The sequence below is a fragment of the Coloeus monedula genome, assembly GCF_965178545.1.
Source record: "Coloeus monedula genome assembly, chromosome: 2".
Lineage (NCBI taxonomy): Eukaryota > Metazoa > Chordata > Aves > Passeriformes > Corvidae > Coloeus > Coloeus monedula.
In genome coordinates this window covers 28,785,028-28,805,744 of record NC_138782.1, presented here as the reverse complement: position 1 = coordinate 28,805,744, position 20,717 = coordinate 28,785,028, and the positions used below count along the sequence as shown (strand labels likewise).

General features: G+C 40.1%; 2 protein-coding genes across 2 annotated transcripts in view; one reads left to right on the top strand and one right to left on the bottom strand.

Annotated features, from left to right (window-relative positions):
- Nucleotides 1-20,717, bottom strand: part of LOC309570087 (ATP-binding cassette sub-family G member 8-like) — a gene marked incomplete at its 3' end in the record, with an annotated part of 50,653 nt that overhangs the window by 11,083 nt on the left and 18,853 nt on the right. The window lies entirely within an intron of this gene.
- ABCG5 (ATP binding cassette subfamily G member 5) lies at nucleotides 1,498-17,609 on the top strand (the record flags this gene model as incomplete). Its single annotated transcript, XM_082302592.1, has 13 exons — nucleotides 1,498-1,619; nucleotides 2,233-2,354; nucleotides 2,803-2,939; nucleotides 3,149-3,251; nucleotides 4,194-4,322; nucleotides 5,661-5,800; nucleotides 7,065-7,194; nucleotides 9,764-9,977; nucleotides 10,227-10,432; nucleotides 11,255-11,393; nucleotides 14,345-14,530; nucleotides 16,163-16,275; nucleotides 17,413-17,609. 13 exons carry the CDS (start codon nucleotides 1,498-1,500, stop codon nucleotides 17,607-17,609), a joined length of 1,938 nt encoding a protein of 645 aa, XP_082158718.1.

The following is a 20,717-nucleotide window of genomic DNA, read 5'->3' as shown; positions in this document are numbered from 1 at the left end:
AAATGGTGCATATTGTAATTGATGAATTATGGCAGCTACAAATTAAGGTTCACTGGATTATGTCCATTATTGAATTCCACACGGACTCCTCAACTTGGAGGCTTTATGAACAAATAGTTGTGCAGCCACTAGTGCAGTCTCTTTCTCCTCTTCAGTTAAAATAACAAGAGTCTACTTGGCTTGGTTAACCTCTTGCATACAGCTGCAATCACAAAGTCCTTGCTGAGGCAGCTTTCTGGCTTTGGGTTTAGCTCTGTGTGCATGCCTGCAGCTTTTCTTCCAGCCAGCCATATCTCTCCCACAACCCTGTGCTTTTCCTACTTGTCAGACTCATATGCTAGCCAAAGCAAACGTACCTGTTCCCTTTGTACCAGACCCTAGCCATGCCTGTGGTATCTTTGGCAGGGGATGACCATGATCCTTGTGTGCACCTCCTGCCCTCTCAACAAACAAGGCTGATTAATTTTTTCAGTCTAGATATACAGCAGAAAGCAATATCACACCAAGCAGCCTGAAGAGCCACAGGAAAGCCCTCCAAACTACCCCTGCTGCCAAAGCACTCTGTGCCCTTCCTTATGCTGAACCTGATTTTTAAAAACAGGTGCTCCTCAGCAAATGTGGGGATCCAATCTGAAGGCATATCCTGGGAAAGCCAGTCCAGGCCATGCTCAGGGGCTTTCTCCTCCATCCACACCCTTGCAGATCCTCTCTCAGGATCCACCATCGTACCACCTGAGCACGGCTTGCATGGCACCAGCCTCATGCCCAGAGTGGTCTGCTGGGGGTGTGGATGCTTTCTGCTCCCCGTTTCAGAGCGGGAGGAGCTCAGGGCTCACTGTGACAGCCCGGAGGGCAGGATGGCTGCCTGCCTCTCCCAGCTCCCGGCCAACGCTGTAGCTGCGGGACAGCTGAACCCCTCGGGTCCCCTCCCCACTCCACGCAGCTCTCACCCCCAGCCAAGCCCTCGCACATCACCTGGCTCCAGCTGGCGTCGTCCAGAGAGACATTTTCAGTGGTTTCCTTCATGGTGGTGGAAGGTCTTGCTCCCTGCAGTGGTTTGACTATCTTCTCTATGAAAGCTGTGGAAATCCTTCTCCTCTTGGTTTGGAACGCAGTCCTTTCCAGGCACCCTCACCGCAGCACCATTTCTCCTGGCGAGCTGCGTCTCTGCAGCTGGCATGACCTCGTGGACAGGGAAATACTCCCCTCCTCTGGGACAGTGATAGCTCAGGCTAAAGGTACATCAGATAGCGGCTTCAGCTAATCACCGATCAGTTGTTCTCCGGAAAAAGAAAGAACAGGGAGCCCCTCTGTTTTCTTTGAGGTGGCAAGCGCCGGGGGCAGCGACCTGCTCTGATCGGGGACAGCGGGAGCTGCCCCTGCGCGGTGCCGGGGAAGGCATGGTGGCGGTGGCAGTGGTGGTGGCAGTGGCAGTGGCAGGCACGCGGCCAGCAGCGTGAGGGACGCAGGGGAGCTGCGGAGCCCCAGCACCCGAGGATGTCGGGCAGAGTGTCTCCCACCCTGGAGAAGAGCAGCAGCATCGGGCACACAGGCGAGGGGAAGGCTGTGGGGCAGGCCCCCGACAGCATCAGCGTCCAGGGTGTCTCCTACACCATCAGGTAGGGCTGGGAGGGCGGTGTGGAGGATCCCTGCTCCGACGGCAGGGGCTGCGGGAGCGGGCTGGCACCGCGGGCTGTGGGTTCGGCTGCAGCCCAGCAGGGCGGGAGCGATGGTGCCAGGCCCCCTCATGGCGCCGGGCCCTGCGCCTCAGGGCAGAGCCCTCCGGAGGCTCCCCAGATCTCCTTCCCACGTCTCTAAAGGACGTGCTTTAGAGGAGATTTCCGAACATTGTGCCCTTTCCCACTGCCTTTCTTACTGGTGCCAGAGGGATAACACGAGGCTCTTAAGGAAAGGAACAGGTGGATTAATGGCTGGCAAACATCATCAGCAAATCCGCAGTTCACGTTTGGCCTTTGGTGTAGCCCGAAAGCCTCTTAGCAATCATTCTGAAAAATGTGCTCAGACCTGGTTTTATCTTATAGAAAATGCCAAAGTTAAAGCCTGAGGAGGGGAAAGGCTAAGGGGGAAAAAACTTTTATTTTTATTTTTCCATATTTTAAAATCCTTGCAGCTCCCATCCCACATAAAAGTAGCTATAAACCATTCACTTCCTTTGTGCAAAATTTTTACGTATTCTCTCTCTATTTTTTTTATTGATGTTTGTTTCCCAAGAGAGCACGTTGGCCCATGGTGGAACTTTTCTTTATATTGTAAAAAATGGACCCGGCAAATACTTAAGGATGTTTCATTTCACATAGAGAGTGGCCAGATCATGGGGATTTTAGGAAATTCTGGTAAGTTGTTCCAGTACTTAAACAGAAATAAGATCAGAGTTAATACTGGTGACTTCCACCGTGACATGAATGTGACTGAGGTCTGTGTTTTAAATAATGAAATTATGGCTGATTTTAGCTTCTGCTTTGTAAAAGTGGTGCGTGGTTTTCAGAGTTGAGTCTTCTGTCATCTAACTAACAATTATAACTTCAATAACAGACATGGTTACTTCAAAACTCAAATGTTTCACTGCAATGTGTGAATTTGTATTAATTAAATGCTAATTTGCATTCTAATTTTCCCATTTACTTTCCCTTAATTAGCTACATTTTCAGGGCCTATTATTTTAAAGTTATTGAGAAAAAACCCCAACTTTCTGCTTTTCATATGTGTCCATCCAAGTCAGGCTACCTCTCTTGGAATCGTAAAATTCATCTTGTTACATGATTAATTTCCTCTGTTTGAAAGGATCTGGGAAAACAACACTTCTGGATGCAATATCAGGAAGACTGGGACATAAAGACAGCTTCTGTGGTGAAGTGTATGTGAATGGCCGTCAGCTGAAGAGGGAACAGTTCAGAGATTGCTTCTCTTACGTGCCACAGGTTGATTTTTGTATTTATTTTTTTGTGCTTCCTTTTGTGTAAAAAAAGTTGCTAGTGTAATGGAGTAGTGCAATGTGAATGTGAGTTTACTAGTGAGTTTGGGACAAATCAGTTAATAAGCTGTATGAATGAATTAAGCTTGCATGAACAGGAACAAAGTTTTAATTACTACAGGACTAACTGCTTCTTCCTCTTCACTTGTTTTCCAGAGTGACACTTTGTTAAGCTTTCTCACCGTACAGGAGTCTTTGACCTACACAGCTTTACTAACTCTTACGAAATGCTCCAACAACTCCATCAAAAAGAAGGTCTGTATTTTACAGTCTTCCACCAGAAAGGCAGACAAGATGTCATGTAATGTTTTCACCAGCAGCACTTTCCATCCATGGCTGCTTTTTATGTTTATGAGGTTTTGCAAGGGGGGAGAGATCCTCCTGGTGAGGAGTAGGACACAAGTTCTCTGGTGATCCCACCTCTTCAAGGGGTTTGTGCTGGTGCCTTAGGGCATCACCATTATGCTGGGACAAAACCCTTCCACCTGAAGCTGAAGCAGTTACTGCTGCAGGAGATGCTGCTCTTGGTATTGAGGTCAGTTCCCCTAACTCAGAGGGGAAAGACAGTTCTCTGGGGTATTTAGGGCCATGTGTGCTGGCAAGTCTCATGGACAGCAGAACTGATTTTGACACCACTCTGTCTCCTGTAGGATATCTCTCACTAACCACAACAGCTCAAGAAAGCGCTGGTCTAATAGGCCCTCTACAAGCTACTTTCTTGATAAAATAGGTGTGTTTCAGATTTATTTAAAGGGCTCTTTTTGAATTCTGTTGAAAGTAAAATTGGATATTCCTGGCCAGAGGATCTTGCTTTCTCTCTTCACCAATCTTCCACTCAGTACTTTGTAGTTTCCCAGAATTGATGTGCCCTCCTGCTCCCCAGTTTTGGAAGCCAGAGCAGCACATTATGCTTCATACCTTAACTTCTAGTCCCACCTCTGAACTCTTCATCTCTAAATGTCAAGTGAAACTAAAATTTACTCATGTCAGAATACATGAAAATGAAATTTAAAAAATAATATATTAGAAATAATCAAATAGAAATTAGGCCAGATACCTTCCCACTAGAATAGATGCAAGCAGGGTATTTATAAAGCTATAACATAAAATTATGGGGGTTTTTCCCCTGTTTTTTACCGTTGCACACAGGCTGGGTTGGACTGTGTTTAGTCTTTTGTAATTGTCATTATTTTTCAGGTAGATGCAGTTATGGCTGAGCTGAGTCTCAGCCACATTGCTGACAAAATAATTGGAAGCCGTAACATCGTAGGAATTTCTGGGGGTGAGAGGCGTCGCGTATCAGTTGCAGCCCAGCTTTTACAAGATCCCAGTAAGTACCATTGCATGGATTTCCAAAATAAAACAAGGCTGTGTCACTTTGTGCTCCTTCCACAGACCTCCGTAAACCTCTTAAAAATACAAAAGCATCTGCATTCTTTAATTCAGCAGAAGCCAGTCTGGTGATGACAGAAAAAAATAAGCAGTAATTGAGGTCTGCCATTGATCTGTTAGTTGATCTTGGAAGGCAGACAGTTTAAAAATCTTAGGGACTGAACATAGGTTTAAACTTGGATTTATCCATTTTAACCCTTTCTGGGTTCAGTCTTCCCAAATATTGGTTGTGGCCCATTAATTTATCATTTTTGAGTACGTTAGAGCCATACATGTGCAAGCACTGAGCCTTGTAGTGGAGTAGCTGCCATTGAGCTATGTATGTGTGAATGCCTTGTATGTTCCAGAGCCAAAAAAATTCCAATGAAAGGAAATCAAAGCTGAGTAGCTATAGAAGGATTATCCATGGGAAAAAATTTGTCACTTTTGAGAGAGTTTCTTAAAGGTGGCAGAATCTCATGGAGTGAATGTACAGCACATATTTATTGGATGCTGGAGTCCTTGTAGCCATGTGGATGTGCTACAACTGCTTATTAGGCAGGAAGGAGCTTAAATAGCACAGTGAGGTACATCACTGCTGCTGGTGACTCCTGGGGTGTGGTTACTGCTCAGAATGTCACTAAACTCTATAGTAAACACAGAAGTAATTACGTAGATAAAATTATGGTGAAAAGTCTCTTCCCCTTGCACCCTGATAAAGGTTGGACTGCCCTCTTCTGTGCTATGTCTCATCTATAAAAAATTAATGGATTTGATTATAAGTTTTTCCTTTTCATGTGCAATAAAATAATGAAGAAAATGCAGTAACTTCTTCTGCTTCAATCTTCAATCAATTTTAACAATTCTTGGTTTGTTCATGACAAATTCTCTGTGTATATATAAATTTAATTCAGAATATATAACTTCTTGCTAATTTTGTCACTTACATTTACAGTTATGTACATGCTGAAATTTATCATTATTATTCTTAGAAGCAGATGTATGCATCAAATCTATTTTGGTAATTTTCAGATTTCACCTGAATTTAGAAAAAGAGGTATTCTGCTCTGCAGTATTTTTTAATGTCCTTGTTCCTAGTCCTTGAAATTGAACCACTGAAGCTATCTAAAACTGAAAGATCATGTCATGGCAATATCTGTGCATACTCTGCTTTACGTGTGGAACTTCATCTGTAAAATAATTTCTTATTATTTGCCAAATTAGCTTTAAAGGCAGAGGCTATGCCATTTGCTCCTCATTTACCTGAATCTTAAAGCTATTCCTTGTCATTTGGCAGAGGTCATGCTACTTGATGAGCCAACGACAGGGCTGGACTGCCTGACTGCAAACCAGCTTGTCTTGCTTCTCTCAGAGCTTGCACACAGAGACAGGATTGTGATTCTTACAATTCACCAGCCTCGCTCAGAACTTTTCAGGGTATGTGATGCCTACTCACTATTGGCTTTTCTACCAGACCTTTTAGTACCTAGGTTCTTTTCAGTATGGAAGTACAAGATCCAGTATAGCTTCCTCTTTGCCTTCCCTTTGCATAATTAGAGGCTTCTCTTGAACTTTGCAGCTCTGGCCTTGTGCCAGTCACAGGGCACTTTGGGACACACATTGCCCTGTGAAAATAGTATGGACTCTGACTGTGTGCCTAACCCTTGTGTTATGCAACTACCCAAACCAAAACCACTGGGAGAAGCCATGACAAGGCATGTGGATATACCTTGGTCATGTGGTGGGGCAGTCCTGCCTTGCAGGGTTTGTGCTGGGAAGAGCATTTCTCCCCTTCACATTACTGTTTCTCACTTTGCTCTTCTGACACATCCATCACCTGCCACACAAATGCAAAACTCCTCTTCCCTGGCTGGCTGAATGGAATGCAAATGATTGTGGAGCCAGAGGGGAGCAACAGTGCTTTTCTGGACCGAAAGCAGCCCTGGTGTCTTGAGAACATGGACTGATCATAGCTGGTGGGAACTTTGCCCTGGCAGGTGTTCACCTGAAGAGCAGTGCTGTTAAAGTCCTTAAGCACTTCAGGATAATCTTGCCAACAATTTGGGGGTTTTACAGACTGGGGCTATTAAGCACCGAAGGAGGTCAGTCAGTAAGTGAAGGTGCATTAAAGTGAAGTCAGAAGGCCACATTTCTTTGTATGAATTACCTCTGTATGCTGCTGTCATTGACAGTTTTGAGAACCACTAGAGCTTAAAGATGTGTCATTTTGCATAACCACCAAAAAGAGGAGGGAAAGAAAGGACAAACTTCCTTTGAGAGAAATATAGTAAGGAAGTTTGAATATGTCAAAACTATTTTTCCCATCAGAGCATTTCTATTACCAAGACAGTAGCTGTACTCAAGAATTAATGTACTCCTGATCTGATCTCTGTGGTGACCAGTGACAGGATCTGAGGGAATGGCCTGAAGTGTGACAGGAGAGGTTTAGGCTGGATATTAGAAAAAGATGGTTCACACAGAGGGTGGCTGGGAACAGGCTCCCAGGGAAGTGGCCACAACACCAAGTCTGACAGAGTTCAAGAAGCTTTTGGACAATGCTCTCAGGCACATGGTGTGATTCTTGGGGTGTCTTATGCAGGGCCAGGCGTTGGGCTCCATGATCCTGATGGATTCCTTCCAAGTCAGCATGTTCTGTGATTCTTAATACATAACTGATAATATATTAATTTTCCCCCAACAGTTATTTGATAAAATAGCCATCATGAGCTTTGGAGAAATGGTTTTCTGTGGGAACCCTATGGAAATGATCACATTTTTTAGTGACTGTGGCTATTCTTGTCCTGAACAATCAAATCCTTTTGACTTCTTTGGTAAGTTTGTCCAAGTTATTTTGGTAAAACAATTTGTTTTCTTCCCCAAGTTGAAGTTTTTATAGAGATGGAAATGTGTTTGAATTCTGCTCCAACTTTTTAGTTATTTTCAGCTCAGAGAGAGGGCTGGCCCCATGTTACTCCCAATGACTCCATAAAATAGCCATATTTGCAGTAAAGGAGTAAACTACCAATAAAAAAAGAATCTCAACTTCATGAAACCTGTGGGTTCCTGATGGCATTTCCTTATGGCTGTGCACTGGATGTGGAAAATTAATTTGATTCCAAAATTGTGGAAAATCCCATGCTCTTATGGACTCTGTGATGCCGAGCAACTGAAAAGAGTTGTTTCCTGGAAGGAAGGGTGTAGAACCAGTGTGGGATGAGGCATCAGTTTCTAGGAATTCTGAGTCTGAGGTTTCTGAAAGTTTGGGGAGTTGCTAATACCAGAGTGAACTACTGGAACAGAATGGGTGCTTCTGGAGATGATGATAGCAAGCTGTTGGCATAAGCTGGAGAGTGCTGTTTTACCAATTCAGGATGGAAAAATAGGGTAAGCAAGAGACCTTGGAAATGAGGCTTGGTTTTGCTGCAGGACATCCATGTCCCTGATCCATACAGGCACAGGTTTGAAGAGAATGTGGATGTGTTTGTATGTGTGCATACATGTGTACAGATATGCAGACATGTATATAACTCTGTTTAAATCCAACATGTAGGTAAATTTCTGGCAGTACTAGCTGAGCACTAACCAGGGGATTTGACCAATCCAAAAATCTGCATTCAGAGCAGGCAGTGTTTTCCTATTGTCTAGATGGCATTCTAAACTCAGTGAGAAGAGAGGATGGTTGTTGACATGAAGCTGGAATGGGATAAAGCTGAAAATACTGGTATGACAGTGAGGATAATTTTGTCTTCATGAATTTGAATAGTCTTGAAAAGCATAGATGATTTGAGATTTAGACCCACTTTTAAAAAAGCTTGGTAAAGAGAGTACTGCATTCTTCAAATGTCAACTTTTGAATGTGACAAGAAAGGGAAAAAACACAGTTTAGAGCAAAGAATCATCAGAATATTTAGTCTTTTGAAAATTGGTAGTTTATATTTTTTTGTGTGATTTGATGTGAATGAAGGGACAGATTCTGATACCATTTACACCAGCAGCAGAGGAAAATAGATCCTGTGTATTGAGTGTGGATGTATTGTTGAAATGTCACATGTTTATGAAAAGTACTAATGCATGGTAGGCATTAGCTACTTGGTCTAGTTAGTAGTCAGTGTTACAGTTCTTTTAAAGAACACCCAGTTGCCATTTATTTCCTGTGTGACTTCCAGCAAGTCACACTGGCCAAGTTTGAAAAAGTGTTTCTGCATTTCAGATGTTCATATTTGTAAAAGCGAAGGCTTCGTTTTGGATATGTTTACCATTAAAGACAATTCTCCTGAATTCCAGCTTTTAGAACACCGCGGAACTATTCATAAGCTTAATTCAGGTTTTGAGGACAAGTTCAGAATCTTGGGCGAGGCCTCCTTTTCTTTTGGTGAATTTGTATTTTGAAGTTGAACAGAACATTGCAAAACTGAAATCTAAGGATGAGAGAAACCTTAGGAATAAATAACTGATGAAGACATCTTACCAGATGTAGAAGAGTAATATAAAATTGTGTAAGAACAAATGTTCTTGAGAAGAACAATCCAGTTTTCAAAACCTTGGCTAATTCACTGCTGTTGGAGAAGAGGGAAATTTCTAAGGTGTTTTAGCACTATTACTGCATCTGTATGAGTTGTAAAAATAGAACACAAAAATTTCCCATCTGCCAACAGAAGAATTGCTGCTGCCAGGAGTATGTTTAGGTGGACTTATTAGAAAGGAACATTAACTCTGTGAAGTATTTACATTTCTTAAGTTCCATGGCAGTCAGTATTATTACCTTCAGCTTGGGCTGAGCCTGCTAGGGAAATTTGGCCAGCTAAACATTGTTGAACTACACATTAAAAGAGAAGTATGTCTGTGAAGGAGGTAGGTGAAACCCAGTGCAACAGTGCATTAACAGCTCAAGTAGAGAAGAGCGGTGTCTCTGCAGTGTGAGTTCACACTAACCAAAAAATAAAGCTCTGTAGTTATGGAGGAGCGGGCAGAGGACAAGGGGGAGCCATGGAGCCATGTCTGAGCATTTTCCTGAAAACCTGAGAAATATGTGATCAGATAAGTCATCTCTTCATCTTCATAAACATTCATCCTCTAGTGCTTTGTCTTGCTCTTCACAGCTCTGTGCTGTGAGAATGCTAAAGGTCTGACTAGCACAGTGCTCAGGCCTCGCATTTCCAGATCAAGGACCTGAACTGCAGGGTCCTACAGCGGTCACAAAGCACAGATTTCCTGTGGCTGTACAGTTCATTCGTGCTGCATCTAACAGAAGGGAGGAGTAAAAGAAACCTTGAATACTTTCAATGGATCTTACCATCATTGCACATTTTAGAATGGAGACAAGAAGATAGTTGCAAGGGGAAAAAAAGATATGAAGGGAAAATGATGTGTATATAGAGTAAAAACTTTGTCATTTTACAGTGGATCTGACATCTGTGGACACCCGAAGCAAGGAACGTGAACTTGAAACCTACAGTAGGGTTCAGGAAATTGTATCAGCCTACAGAAACTCGGGGATCTTTAGCAAAGTACTGGCAGCTATTGAAAAAACAAAGTGTATGAAGGAGCTGCCACCAATACCATTCAAAAACAAAGACTTACCCAGTGGCTTTTACCAAATATTGATTCTTTTACGGTAAGACTTCTTTTCCCCCTTTTCTAAAGCAATTATTTTTTTCTTCTCCACTAATCTTTCAGGTTTCCCCTCCATGTACAGATGGACTTCCTTGATTATTTTGATCTCCCACTGTACTTGTCCCTGTCTTTTTTAATATATTAGCTCTTTGTGGACACTGTCTAAAATTTGTTCAAAGCTAAATACTCTACCAACATGTGGTCAGTTGTAGCTAACAGGTTTTTTGTTGCTGCTTTGTTTCATTATCAGGAGAACAACAAGAAACTTCTCCAGAGATAAGATAGGCGTCATCATGCGTCTCCTTCAGAATCTGTTATTTGGCTTGTTTATAGCCTTTTTCCTTCTTCGACTGAGGAATGACGTGGCCCAGGGAGCCGTGCAGGACCGTGTGGGGCTTGTCTACCAGTGCGTGAGTGCCACCCCCTACACAGGGATGCTCAATGCTGTGGCCCTGTGTGAGTTCCTGTCCTGTCTTAAGTGCAGCAGCAGCTATTGCTACCACTCTGTCTTAAATGAGAAAAAGCGTTTTTTCGAAGATAGTAATTTAAAGGATCCTCACACTTCTCAGTAAGGTCAGAGTTGATACAGAAGCAAAAAATTCAGTGGAATTCAAGGGAATATGCCCTGATCCCTGCCTTTCTTTTTTACAGCTGGCCTGTCTATGAAGGCTTTATTCTAAACTGTGCAAAAGATTTGCCTGTGTCTATCATTTTATAGGCAAGACAAAGTCTAGGTCTAGTTAACATCCTAAGTGAGCTCAAAACCAAACTATGGAAAGGATGGAAATACAAAACAGCTTTGACAGCAATTAAGCATAATTGGATTTATGAGTATACATGTGATGTTTTTTCTTTTTAAGGGTTTTTCTCTTACAGGTGCCATACTGAAAGCAACAGTAGTTTCTATCTAAAACAGCCCTAAAAACTGTTTTGCTCATGTAGGGAACATACACTGCTGTTATCAGCTTGAAATCAGAGCACCTCAATGAATTAGCCAGTGACAGAGGTTTTCTCAGGTCTTTAATTTGTATACGCCAAAAGAGAAGGCTGTCCTGCCTGCTGCTAAGTTAGGCCTCTTTCATTAAGCTTACCAATGTTTGCAATCTGCAGGGAGCATGCTTTGCATTTGTAGTGGGGGAAAAAGCAATCAGAGTGGTTTAGGCAGAAAGTTTTTGATATATTCTCAAAGTTGTCTCTGTGCTTCATGTCATTTCTGCTAGCAACAAGTCTTGATCTCTCTAATGGTAATTTAATTTATTTCTTATATATTTGATTCAGTCCCACCTCTACGTGCTATCAGTGACCAAGAAAGTAAAGATGGCTTGTATAAGAAATGGCAAATGCTTGTAGCCTATGTAGTACATTTCCTGCCTTTCAGTGTCCTCAGCGTGGCCATTTTCAGCACCTTTATATACTGGTAAGCATTTGGACCATCTTTTGGATTGTCATTTTCATTTTGTTTACCAATGTCAGTTACCATGTCAGCAAAAGGCCTCCTGGCATGACTTCCTGCTGTTGTCTCTCAAGATGGTAACACAGAAAGCCTAAGAAAAGATGATACAAATTTAGCCTTTTTCTTTCAAGCAGAGCTGAGAACACTTTCAGAGTAAGTAAATTACCAGTTCTCTAGGTAACTTAGGAAGTTTTAATGGACTTGGGGCAGTTACCATTCTTGTGCCACACTGAAAGCAGGAAGTGGCATTTTACATTGCATTTAGAAAAACACAAAATATAAAAAAAACCCCCAGAACTGAGCAAGTCACTTGTAGGTATGTGAGAGTAACAAAACCTTTATTTTCTGGGACATTGCAGTTTAGCTACAGCATATGGAAGTGATGAGATCTGGATCCCTCTCTCATACCCTCCAGAGAAAGGCACAAATTTCTGTCCTTCAGTCTTTTTCTTTTCTAATTATGAGAGATGTCTAGTGCACCAATAGTTTTCCTAGGACAGTTGCAATCAGTTGGCAGTCTGTAGTAAAATGTGTACAAGTGATGAGCAGGCTTGGTTTGTGTCCTGGATGCATGTTCTCTGAAGAGCTGTTCAAAAATGGTAAGTGGGATAGACCCTGGTAAAAAGTGCAGGAGGCATTCTGCTGTAGCTGTGCATGTTAGTGCTCTTACTTTCCAGTCAAATGGATGGAAAATGGATAAAGTAGAACTACACAAATTGCTTGGACTACTGAATCAGAATTTCAGCACAGGGACTTTTTTAATAGCATTTTACTCCCATCTAGAAAAACTTAGGCAGGAAAAAAAGATGACTATTCTCTTCTTCCTTCTGGTCTATAGTAGGCAATGAGGGGCAGTGCTCAGCATGTACTTAATTCTTTCCATTTGGAACCTCAATAACTTTCAGCCCCTAAAAAATGAAAAAAGAAGATCCCTGCTCTTCCAGGTGTAAGGACTTGCATGCATGGCCAGGTTTTTTTGTAGTTTGGTGTTGATATGAAAAGTAGCCACCTTTGCCTCCTTAGCTACCTGGGCTTTTATTTCTGCAAGCTGTCAGTGCTGCCTGCTTGAGGCAGGGCTCCCTGAAAAGTCTTTTTTTCACAGACAGACAGAAATTACTCTTCCTCCCACCAAGTGCTGTGCTCACCTTCAGTTTGTGACTGCTGCCGAGAAGGCAGCCGTTTGGAAAGCAGCTTTCCAGGCTCAATGACATGCTCACTTCTTAGCAAGCAGGAAATCCATGTGGGCAGAGACTTTGCCCATATGTGCTTTGGTTGGCTCAAACACAATCAACAATAAACAGTGTGGCTTCAGTTAATGGATAATATTTACAGATATTATCTTTCCAATATTGCGGTTGTTTGGAAGCCATCGGTGATGTGTCAAAAGTGATTTCACAATGCTCTTAGATCTCTTAGGGCAAGCAGTTGCTGGATGAAATTTTGACAGTTGTATCTGTGCAGGACTGAACTTTCCTGGATGGACTAACTTTTTGAGAGGCTTTGACAGCCTCTGGCAAGTGTTCTTACAAGCCATTGCTCACAGAGTTTGTGTTTGTGGGGTCAGACAGTTGGGTCAGGCAGACCCAAACTCTTACCTGGTCAGACACAAGGCAGGTCTGGCCAAGATCAAAGAGAGCCTCTTTTGCAATCAAGTAAATGTTCTGTCTGTGCAGATTTTCCTAGCTAAAGATACCTCTGGGAAACGTTCTGACACTTCACATTATGCTGTAATATTCTCTCTTTGAGCTGGGTTTTTTTCTTTTTTTAGGTTTTCTTCTGGTCTATTCCTACCCCAGATTTACTGGTCTGTGTCTCCCTACCTCTGTGTAAAGTATTAGAGTGGCTCAGAGAAGGTGATAGGTTTCTGCTAGGACTTTGGAAAGCTGTTTTTTCTGCACCAATCAGTACTTAAAGGTTGTTAAATGCCTTCTAGCTCGCTGAGTGTTTAATACTGGAAGAGTCAATGTGCATCCATTTATTTATAAATTATTCTGGTGTTACCAAAAATGCTACAGAAAACCCTGTGAGAGAATTGATACTTCTATTTTAAGACCATATTTGAATATGGTGGATTAAAAAAAACCACATAGGGTCTTACACTGAGCAACAAAAAAAAGAAAATTAAATGTTGAATTGCTGCTTGTCAGCTAAGCTAAGCATGCAGTCTGCACCTAGTGTGAGGCAATTTTGGTATGAGGTATTTTGGAAAAAGAGTAATGTGTCACGATGTAATAAAAGGTTTTGTCATCTGTCACATACACTATAAGGCTGAATTTAGTTTGTCAAGCAATTGCTGGCTTTTCTTAAGTTTTTAATCTTTAGTACAGGTTGAGAGGACTCTTTCCCTTGGGTTAGCTAGGGGAAAACTGGGAACAGCATGTTGCATTGAAGAATGTAGGAGTATGGAGGAAATTGCATTGGTATGAATTACATGGGTGGTGAATTCAATTAGTTTTTAGTTTGAGTATATCCACACCTATGTTTGCTTGCACAGTATCAGAAGTGCAAAATCCCATCTGTTAATTACCTGCATAAAGATGTTCTTTAAATATGTGGCTTACATGAATAACTCCCACTGCAAAGACTCTACAAGAAGCAGCATGTTAGTTTAAGGAATTGAAAAGCCAAGCTGATTGTCTTGAACCAGCCTGGGTTTCTACAACAATTACATCTTTGCATAACCCTCTTCAGTCTAGATGGAGAAAACCTCATACATCTGCAGTTATATCACGATAGTAAGTGTATGTCCTTTGTGATAAGATTCCAAACAATATACTAAGGATTAAGGCATAAACTCTCCACTTAATCAGCTGTAACTGCAAAAAACCCATATAGAAACAAAAGTAAAAGCCACTTTCCAAGTTTAATAGCCCAAACAATGTTTTTTAAATGTTCTTTTGCTCATCTTTGTACAGGACTACAGGGTTGTATCCTGATGCTTCCAGATTTGGAATTTTCTTTGTTGTTGTCCTAGCATCTCACATGATTGGTGAACTACTAACACTTGTTATACTTGGCGTGGTTCAAGACCCAAATATAGTCCAGAGTGGCGTGGTGCTACTGAATTCAGCTGGTGTGATAGTGGGAACGGGACTAGTAAGGTAGGAAAAAAATCTTTGTTACAGTGTTGCTGTTAAAATGATCCAACTGTGGAAGAGTTTTCTAGAACAGTTGGTATTGCAGAAGTCCAGTAGAGCACAGGTAGCAATGGAAAGCAAGTGCAGCTGTGCTCCTTCAGAGGCAGAACTACCTAATCTTGTTGGACCTTGTACTAAACACACAAAACAGACACTTAATACCTTTAGATATCAACACAGATATTGAAGATTTCCCCCAGTTTTTGCAAATACATTAAAGATAAAACTAAACAATTCATATCTATCAGGTCATCTGAGTTCTTTTACTGGTGCTGACATTATGATGTGAAATGCTGTCCTCATTAAAGGGGCCTACCAAAAACCCCTGTTTTTTAGTACAGGTTTTAGTAACTGCTGGAACCTACCAGACAGTAAACACAGGTGTAATGCTGGTTTAAAAAAGTAGTTGCTCTCAACTATCTTATTGGTATTATTATCCAGTTTAGCCAGTAAACTTTTCAGTCACTTTTTCTACCCATGCAGACTGACCTATATAAAAATTAAAAAGTAGTGTAGTAAATATGCAGGAAAATTGTGATCCACTTGCTCTGTTACTATGCAAATAAATGGTTTTGCATTTTAATTGTGTGAAGTTTCAACAGTTTTCCTCTTGTATTTGTCAATACTGAAATTACTGGGTTTTTTGAGGAACATACCAGAATAAATGTGTAATTGTTAAATAACATTCTGAAGACGTTGAGCAAGTAGGATATGCTTACCTGAGGCCCTCCCAATGATAATGAAGTAAGCCTAACAATAGATGGTGTTGTCCTCAAGAAAACCATATGAATCTTCACAAAGTTGATGGTGCTTTGTCTCTTTAAAGTAGATCTCAGCTCATACTTACAAAGTAAAGCTAGGTTCATGTCTAATTATTTGGTCCCTGCCTAATTTCAAGAAGATGTGTGTTTATAGTGACATTTACTCCTGCTACCATAGTCTAATGCCTTAATGATAACTTAAAAGCATTAGAGTGGTCTCTAACCATATTTTACAGCAGAGACATTGCTAATTAATATTATGAATCTTTTTGATTAATCTTCATAAGCAATGAAGGACATTAAAAATAGCATTGAGACTTGGGTTGCTGGGGTTTTTTCCTGTTGAATTTTTTTGTTGTTTAATTGTAAATCTTGAAGTATTTTGGATGCTGAAATTGCCCAGTCTTGTTGAATGTTTCTTCTCATTATTTTTGCTTCATTTTTGCTTTATTATTATTGCTGCAATGAATTTGATTTTGAAGATGGAGTGAGGGGTGGTGGTTTCTTACTTTGGAAGCAACACATTTTGGCAAGTAAGGTTTATACTGGGTGTTGTCATTTCCAGTTTATCACTGCCATGTGAACAGCAAACAACCGTAGAATTCTTTGTGACTGTCCATAAACAAGTCCGGGCTGAATGTTATGACACTGTACCAAAGTCAGGGACAGCCTCCAGTGTCTCATCACTTAGCCCTAAAAATGGACTTTGTTTGAAAACCCTACAGGTAGAGACAAGAACTGTTTCTGTCACAGGTTAGATACAATGAGAGCTTGTTTTAATTTGGGGGCTCTTAGTATTTAGGAAAAACCAGCTTAACTTCTCTGTTTCTTTAAGGACCCTTGAAGAAATGCCAACACCTTTTAAACTGCTCAGTTTTCTTACCTTTCAAAGATACAGCAGTGAAGTCCTTGTAGTCAATGAATTTTATGGCTTAAACTTCACATGTGGTAAGTGTTCTTAAAAAAAAGTCAATTATACGTAATTTTAATGAGATATTGATACTTATTTTCCTTCTATGTACATGTATCCTGATGAAATAAAGATAACTTTTGAGTTGCTAAAAAGAACTTACTAATTAGTAAAGACTATAATGCCACATCAGCAAGCTAGAGCAGAATTTAAATCTTTTGTTCCAACCATTTCTCATTCTTTTAGTTCTTCATCTTTCTCTTTTTCACCTCTTCTCTTATCCCCCCTTTGGAGGCATTTTGGAAGCTAAGTTTATAACAGGCTGGAAATTTTTTTTTGAGCATTGCTACACAAATTGCACAATCTAAGATCAAACATCAGTGCAGGGAGTATTGAGAGGTAACAAACAGCTCCAATACTATACAATAACAAACTCCTCCAATACTAGAGAGGCTTCAGTTCAAACATGTTTCCGTGGTATGTATTGAGCAGCTTGGGTCTGTCAGGTTGTGCTTTGCTGGTTGTGAGCAAGATAAGCAGCAAAACAAGAGAATCAATCAGGTTGGCAGGGTTAGTAGCTAATATGCATTAGTAGGGCAAAATTTACAGCTTTGGTCCTACCTTAAGATATTTAGGGTTTTGTAGCCAGGTGTCTGTGCTCCTCTCCAAGGCTCCATATTTTTTATCCATTAGTCTCTCCTGTACCTCTATTACAAGATCAACAACTGTTAGAAAATTAATCCATGCATTTATTAGTACCAATAAACACCCCATTTTTAATGTGCCCTTCAGACAGTCACCATTTCTTGCATTTTGGAACCCTCAACACATATGAACACTCTTTAAGTTTAGCACATGGGGCAACTTGCTTCTTGAGGCCCTCCAGATAATATGTCTGAAAAGCCATAAATCTTTGTTTGGCATGGACAAAAGAGAGAGCTCCTAGTGACCCTTTATTCTTCCCCTCAAAAAGTATGTCATGGATTAACTGCAGAAACATAGGGCTTGTCCAGCTTTATTCCAAAGTGATGAGAAATACTGCTGTGGGTATGGTTCTTCATGGAAATAATGTCAGGGAGAGGTGAGGTGTATTCAATGCATGAGCTACAGACTGCAGTCTGAATGTTAATTTTAGTCATTTACCTACTAAAGAAATTGTTTGTTTCTCTTGACAGGTGGAGCCAGCAGTTCCACTGCAAATAATGCTGCATGCATTTTCTCCCAAGGCATCCAGTTCATTGAACAAAACTATCCCGGGGCATTGTCCCGGTTCACAATCGATCTCCTTGTACTCTATGCTTTTATACCAGTACTTGCCATTATTGCAATTCTAAGCTTCAAATTAAGAGAGAGAATTATTGACAGGCAATGAAAAAGTAGCAATTCCAACAATGCCGAATACTACACTTGTAATTTTATTATGCTCAAAGGCTTATATCGTTGGACTTTAGATAGAATTTAAGTGATGACATTAAATTAAGTGATGACATATAAAAATACATTCATCTTCTCATGTTTGTTTTCATCTTGGAAACCAGTGTTCTCCTAAGAGTGTGAATGAGTCCTGATATTGGTATTCCCCACTCCTCTCCTCTGACTGATCTCCAGATCAGCCATAATCAGCAGTATTTCATGTTTTAAAGGGCTTTCTGAATATAATTTAGTCAGCTGTTGCTGACAATTACTAACAACGTAGCAATGGTGCTCTAATTTTTCTCCGCTATTTTGTTTTTTACCCACTGCTGATAAGCAGAGGAGTACAACTGCTAGTAAATCCCATTTCTAGAATTCTATTTTCAGTCTTATGCCTTGTTTTGCTATCATTTTAGGAATTTGTAGAAAGGAAACAAACCAAATAAGTGTAAAGAGAGAATCAAGACATCACTCCACTTTAATCTTGCATACACTATACAACTGATGAACAGGATCTTGAAGCAGTATCAAAGTTACCCAGCTTGTTTTTGCCTTGTAAATGATGCTAAATCAGTGAAGACAGTTAAGTTATTTATATCATTTCCTTCTTTTCATTGTCAAGTTCTAATCTTGTTTTGGAAGCAGTTTATGAATTACAAGGGGAAAAAAATGTTTGTTTAATAAAGTTTTGGTTTTATTTAATAAAATGTCAATTTAACTAGGGAAGAAGTATGAAAGTTGTTTGTCAGAAGCAAGGCCATTTTCATCTTTGGAAATTATTCTCCTGGGCCTCTCAAAATTGAAAACATAATGGACATAGAACTCCTGAATATTGTATCTTATTTTCATGTTCAGTGAAGAAATTAGTTTTTGCAGAGAGATAGATTTCTCCAAGGAGGTAAGTATATTTGTATCTTAAAATTCTGTAATTATACAACTAGTTTTATATGATAGTTTTGGGATGAGGCACTTCATAACAAAGAACTTTACATCCAATCCTCAAGGTAATACAGTATTTCCACTTAAGTGTGAGGCCAAGAATTTTTCTAATATCTTTATGTAAAATACTCTGAGATACAAATATTGTATTGGAAAAACACCTGGTGAATAAATACATTAAAAATAACAAATACATTTAAATAGCTGGGAAGATACCACATTAGTTTGTCTCTCCCATTTTTATGTGCATGTAGGGTTGATTGGTTTGCCAAGTGACTGTTCAGACATTCACTCTCTGACAAGTCTGAGCTCTCAGGAGACACCTCTGGCTTTAATCTGGATTGTCTGGTGTGTTCTCAGAACACTCAGTGCATCTCACACTACTGAGGTGTGAAAGGACAAAAACCCAAACCTAGCTGAGGCTAGGATTTCACAAGCTTAGGCGGAATGAATCAGTAATACTTGCAGCACTAACCAAGTATCTGTCAAATTAATTAGATTGACTTCCTAGCATTTGAATATATGACAGAAACATCCATCTTCCAAACTCTATGTGACATTATACATGGCAAGAAATAACTCCTGTATTAAACTGTATGATTCCGAGACAGGCAGAAAGCACACTTCTGAATTCAGGTCAAAGATGGTTTCAACCCCACTTTATTTTGCCAGTTTTAGTTTTATTTATTTATTCAAATATATCAAGCAATTATGCAAGTATTTCTTCAGCTTTGGTTTTGAACTACAAAAAGATGCCTAGCACACTACATAGTTTTATATTCTGGGTGTAAAAAACCTTTTTTATATTTAAATACATGCTCAGGGTTAGAAGTATTCAAACATAAACCCAATAATGTGTTATAAAATAGGTAGGACTGACTAATGCCAGTCTTCATATACAAACTCATCTGAGAGCAATGTAGAATTCCTTTCTCCTCACTTTTTAAAACTCTTTGCCAGTGCCAAGATATTGTCAGTGCAAGTGCAAATTTGGACTGAGTGAATAAACAGTTCCTTTTATGAAAATTAACAACAGGGATGCTGAATAAATATTAACTTTGTAGTTTGATATTATATATTTTCAACTGCATCAAATGAGATTCCTAATGTAATGTAAAAATGATAAAAACAATTTAGTCAATGTGTTAAACTGAAGACAGAGCAGTTCATGAATCGGAATCAAAATCCATTTCTTTCCAGGATTTAGAGGCATTTCTTTTGTATTGTTCAAGTTCCTAAAAAAGAAACATAAATACATATTAAGCTAATCTTCTCATTACTAAAAGTTACAAGAAACTTCAGATATTTATTTGGTGAATGTATGTATGTACCAACACTTTTCACTATAGAAAAAATGTATTATATTTTTATATTTAACAGACTTGTCCTAAAAGTGCTGTGAATTTTGCCACTTTGCTCTCACGTAGGGAGCTACATTTTGCTGTACTTCAGATCAGTAGAGTGCTAGCAAGGTAGACAAATGAGCTCATCTCAGTTAAATGTGCTACTGGGAACACTGAAGCCTACAATAGAAGGTTCTAGCACCATTACAAACAACAGTTTGCTCTGCTGAATTTCATGTAGTGGTGTGTACTGTCAGGAGTGATTTCTGAAGATTTTTTTCAGGAAAAAATAAGAATTTATGAAGCATTACAATTGCTTTTTGTTTATTTCAGAGTAAAGCTTCCAGCAAATTTACAGGAAGATGATGCTCTAATGAGGCACTGTTAGACCAACCATGTACTGCTTGCAAGACAGAAAAAACCTCACCATGTCTTAGATCAGGAAAGAGGTGGACATAAACCAGTGCTTAGTATAAATGTAGCAAAGACCTTCAAAAGTGGACAGGTACTTTACAACTGTTACTTTGATTTTAATAGAGTGGACTTCAGAGAGTAAGGAAGGTTTTGCTGTAGGCATGCAAGTACCAGAACTGACAAAAATAACAAAATTCACACCTGGTGAATTTAACATAAGTATTAACTATCAATCCAGAGCACAGAGGGGAGAAGAAGAAAATAAAGGGTAAAACAACCAAGCAATCATTATTTTAAGACTGTTTGGAAATAATAAATGGAATTTTCTCTCGGGAAGTAACTTCAGCAGCTTTGTCAGAGGTGCAGAGTTT